At 52.5% G+C, this 5,361-nt stretch overlaps 1 protein-coding gene across 1 annotated transcript; it reads right to left on the minus strand.

The window, feature by feature from the left end:
* Positions 1-895: 895 nt before the first annotated feature.
* Positions 896-2,597, minus strand: LOC127291892 (anthocyanidin 5,3-O-glucosyltransferase). The gene has a single exon (XM_051321209.2). The coding sequence runs from the start codon at positions 2,547-2,549 to the stop codon at positions 1,104-1,106; it is 1,446 nt and encodes a 481-aa protein (XP_051177169.1). The 5' UTR covers positions 2,550-2,597; the 3' UTR covers positions 896-1,103.
* Between the last annotated feature and the right edge of the window lie 2,764 nt (positions 2,598-5,361).

Raw genomic sequence — 5,361 nt, forward strand, 5'->3', positions numbered from 1 at the left:
TTCATCTGCATTATTATAATATAAAATATATAATTAACCATCATGCATTTGTTAAACTAACTAGCTACAAACAATATAAATTAAACAATGAACTACACACATGCATATTTTATCAATGACACATCAAAGGTTCAAGTTGCTAACCGCGATCGAGGAGGAAAAAATAAATGAGAAAGCTCAAGTGTGGCTCCAACACTTCATATCATGTTTGTTTCATGCTCTTGGGGCATTTCATCAAACACCTTATGTGCATAAGAGGAACCAAAAGCAAACCTAACACCCACTTGTGAAGTTTGTGAAGAGAATGGCTCCAAATGGCTAAGTGTTGGCTGCTGGATGGGTATATATAGGGGAGGGGCTTTAGTCGCGGTTGGCCTGGCAAACCGTGACTAAAGGTGCCCGAAGGCCTTTAGTCGCGGTTGGCCTGGCCAACCGCGACTAAAGCCCCTCACGTGCACCAGCTGGCCACCGAGCGCCCTGGACCCAGGCCTTTGGTCGCTGTTCGCCTCCCGAACCGCGACTAAAGGTCCCATTAGTCGCGGTTCCTACAGCTTCGCGACTTATGGGGCTGGACGGAAGCCTGTTTTTCCACCAGTGGGAGTGGGTGAAATAGTTTAGCAATTATATTATCGGCATGATTTCAAGATGTGAAAACTCCAAACAAGTTATGTTGTATGAAGATTTAGAGTGCACCAATTTATAGTAAGAATGAAATGCAGCTATTATAACTTTTACTGTATAATTAAGTTGAGCCCGTCTGCAGTGGACATAACTAGTTTTTAAAGTGATGACAAGATCTCTACTACTTCTTGGAGTGTTATGCCATGCAGATTAGCCGCTTCTGCAATTATACTCTTGAAATGGCATGACATAGCAAGCTGCGCTAATTTCAAACTGAGCCAGTGAAAGGTACAAGCTCATATTTCCTCACTTATACTGTATCACAATATGCTACACATTTCAGTACAATGCATCGATTCGGAATTGACAGTCACAATGAACTGTTGCTAGAACATGCCTAGCGCCTTGTTGTTTTGGTGCAATGAGCTGATGAGAAAATTTGTGTTGTCTGAACTATATAAGTTGTTACTACTACCTTTGCTTCAAAGTTCATTAGTCACACGGCCTGATCGATCAACTGGGCTCTCCATGGCGCTGTTCTCCAAATCCCTCAGAAACTCGACAAATGCCGCTTCAGAGGACCCGCTTTCGCCGATCGCGTCCAACGCCATCTTCCTCGCTACCACCAGCATATCCCTAAGCTTCCTCCCTTCCTCCGTCTCCATGACCAGCCTCAGCTTCGCCTCGAGCTCCTCAGCCTCCACCATTCCTTCCTCGTATCCCTCCAGCGCCACGGCGACCTTCATCTCCTCCACCATGAACACCTTGTTCAACGCCTGCTCGGCATACAGCGGCCAGCAAACCATCGGCAGCCCAGACATGATCGCCTCTAGCGTGGAGTTCCACCCGCAGTGCGTCACGAAGGCGCCCACCGCCTCGTGCTGCACCACCTCCGCCTGCGGCACCCAGCTGCCGAGCACCATGCCCCTATTTCCCGTCCTCTCCAAGAACCCCGCCGGAAGCAGCCGCTCAAGGTCCGGCTCGGGGAACTCGCTCTGTTCCTCCGGCGGGCTCCTCACCGCCCACAGGAACCTGTGGCCGGAGCTCTCCAGTCCACGAGCGATCTCCTTGAGCTGCGCCGCCGAGAACGCGCCCTTGCTGCCGAAGCAGAGGAACACGACGCTCTGCCGCGGCTGCGCGTCCAGCCACGCGAGGCACTCGTGCCGCTTGTCGCCGCCCTTCTTGCTGCCTCCGTCCACCAGCGGCCCGATGCAGTAAACCCTGGGCGTGGGCCGGCTGGGCACGCAGACGCCGTCCGCGAGAGCTTTCAGCGCCGTGGGCTCCAGCCAGTCGAAGCTGTTCACCAGCACGCCCCTCCCCTCGGGGATCCGCCGGAACTGGTGCAGCCGGACCTTGGTCGTCACGCTCTCCTTGTCCTGCACCATGAGCGGCATGTCCACGGCGCGGATGGGCGGCATGCCGGGGCTGCGCACCAGCGCCTCGCCCATGTCCTTGAACGACGACGGCAGCTCCGGGTAGCTGTGCGGGAGGTCCAGGAGGACGGCGAGCGCGCCGGCCGCGGAGGCGAAGAAGAAGTATGCCGGGACGTCGAGCTCGGCGGCGACGTCGAGCGCGTCGACGCAGAACATGTCGAGCAGGAGGGCGTCGGCGCCGGGGGCGGGCAGGGAGCGGAGGAAGTCGCGAAGGACGGGGTTGGCGAGGCGGAGCGTGTCGAGGCTGCGCTTGACCGGGTGCGCGGCGGGGTCCGGGCTGGGCGGGACGGACAGGAGACGGAAGGCGATGGAAGGGTTGGCCGCGGCGAGGCGCGCCACCGCGTCGGCCGAGACGGCGTCGCTGTCGGGCGGGTCGACGACGGCGATGACGACGCTGTGGCCGTGGCGGAGCAGGTGCTTGGCCAGCTCCACCATGGGGTTCAGGTGCCCCACGCCCAGCGACGGGTAGAGCACGAACGTCTTGGCCGCCAGCATGGCTGAGATAGTGAGATGAGATGAGAAGAGGAGGTGGGCGTGCGATACGGCTCTAATTGCGGGACGACCACACGCGGGCAGTCATTTTATACACGAAAATCCAAGTGAATGGTCAAACACGCACGACCGTTTTCGTGAGCAGTGACGTTAGATAGGCTGATTTGACTGACCGGCCCGTTTTCGTGACAAAACGTGCCACATATTATCTCTGATCTGAATAGTCTTTTGCGCCTTCATTTTTATCGCTAAATGCCTCAAATCTATACCTAATAATAAAGGGAGAAGCGTTTCCGTGGTTTGGTCCGTCGCTTTACGCTTTGGTCCGTCGTACTTTACGTCTTCCTAAGTAAAGTTTCCGTGCCGAGCGTACGTATCAAATCTGGACTCGGTTTTCATCCGTCCTTCCTTCATTACCTGCGGCAAAAAAATCGCGTGTCCCACATATTCCCGTTCTGGAGATCCGTCCGCCATATTTGACAAGGAAACAAAAAAAAAACAGATGACCCACAAAAATACGGCTTCTCCTCACCCGAGCGACGGACCGCGCTGGAGGAGGTCACTGTTCGCCCAAGTCCAGACAGAGAAAAGGAAACGTAGTCCTGTTTAATCTGTTTTGCCTGCCGTTCATCGATCCATAAATAATGACCCACCAAAGCCTAACCCTTATGATCGAGGTCCAAACGCTGGAGCATCTGGCCGTGGGTCGAGCGCATCGTCGGACTGCTCCTGATCCGAATCGCCATGGCGAAAGAGAAAATCATCTTGTTCCATGGCGAGATGGCGATCAGGCCCGAGCGTGACGAGAAAACCACGACCTCTGCCGCATGCGTTGTGTGTTCTTCGGTGAGGCTGTGAGGCGTGATCGTTAATCTGATCCACATGTACCCCTGCCGCCAATGTTTTTATCCCTGTTCCGGTGATGTTGTATGTGCCTCGGCGAGCGACGTCAGCCATGGCCAGCGACGGCCCCTCGGCTGCACTCGTCGGGGATGTCGCCATCTACGGAGTACATCAACAAGCAGGATCGCAGCTTGAGCGGTTGTCTGCCGTACTGAGAATTGGCTGACCCTGCTGGGAGCATCGATCATGTTGAGACCAATTTTCCGGCTGAGCACACCTCTCCACCGACTACCAAGGTGCTTTGCTTCGCTTCTGAAATAGAGAATCCCACAGTTATGCTCAGTTGCAGGTGTTGAGAGCTTGCGCATGCAGAAGGGCGATGCATGTGCACAATTTTTCGGTCGGTCATAATAGGCTGTTTTGCAATAAAAAAATACTGAGTCCCTTGGGATGAATTTGATTCTAGGTGTAGATGCTATAGTGTGGTGTCTGTTGTATGTATCTGCTTCAAAAGCTTCATAAAAATTCAGAAGCGCGCACCATTTGATGGTATCATATGCAATCCCTGAATCAGATAGTGGAAGTGTAGGATGCAGCAGAATTTTACGTGCATTATGAGCTTAAGTTGCACAATATTATCATTGCCTCATCATGGAACTCAACTCTATTTAAACCTAGATTTGGTGCCGACACAACCTGTATCTTTTTCGCCATTTTTGCTAGAAAAATACGTTCACTACGGTATAGCATACTGTATTATTGTGCTCTTTTTCAGTGTATAATGTCAAGGTAGTGCATATGCTATGGGTAAATACTACTTCAAAATCTTCAAAGATTGTTTGCTTATGCGGATCACAATTTGACCAAAGAGGATGATTATAAAAGTCAAAACACAGTCAATGACGCCATTTTGTCGAGACGGTGCAGCGAAAGCATCGCAATCATGTAACCAACTTCATCAATGATGACAATAGGGGTAGTGTCATCACGGATGAGCGTTCGAGTTTTTATTTCTTCCGGTGCAACGCACGGGCAAATGTCCTAGTAATTTTATAAGAAAATAAACATAACTTTGAAGGAAAAATATGGCTTCCTTTGCATGCGTACTAACTCAAATTAAATTAAACGACAAAGAGGTTTTGGGGGGAGACGGCTTCAACCCCAACTCCGTCTTCTACTCGGCGGCGTACGAGCAAGCGCCCCAGCGCGAGCCAGGACCCGTTCCGGATGGCGCCCCGTTCACTGGCCGCAGGGGCCCGCTCGAATTCGACGGCGCCGGTGCTGAGGAGGAGGAGGAGGTGGAGGAGGACGACGAGGAGGAGAGGGAGGGGGTCGAGGACGACGACGACAATGAGGACGAAGAGGGCGGCGACGAAGAGGACGACGAGGGTGCCGGTGAGGATGCTGATGATCTCGTGGAGGTTGACATGGACGGCGTGAGGAAGAAGAAGGCGTCGGGCACACGAGGCCCCAAGTGGACGACTCTGGAGAATCAATGTTTATGCGAGTCGTGGGCAACAGTGAGCCATGACTCCATCATCGGTGCCAAACAAAAGTACGGGAAGTATTGGATGAGGATCAAGGCCGAGTTCGATGAGCGCAAGCTGATCAACATCGACTACAACAAAGTGACAATGAAGAGGAGCCGAAAGGCAATGTCGATGCGATGGGCCATCATACAGGCGTCGGTGAACTTGTTCCATGGGTTCCATCACGAGATGGAGACTAGAGGCGACATCAGCGTCGATATTAGCCAAATGGTACGACTCTTTCTTACATAACCTGTAGCGTCTACATTTTGTTCGATGAAATGATTGCACTTCCTTTGGTTAGTTTGACAAGGCCATGGATTTGTACCGGAAGAACTCGGAAGGGCATAAGTATTTCACGCTGATGCATTGCTCTAGCAAGCTCAAAATGAACGAGAAATGGCGATTGACGCGCCAGTCATTGTCGAAGGGGAAAGACACCA

The sequence above is a fragment of the Lolium perenne genome, chromosome 4 (genome assembly GCF_019359855.2).
Source record: "Lolium perenne isolate Kyuss_39 chromosome 4, Kyuss_2.0, whole genome shotgun sequence".
Taxonomy (NCBI): domain Eukaryota; kingdom Viridiplantae; phylum Streptophyta; class Magnoliopsida; order Poales; family Poaceae; genus Lolium; species Lolium perenne.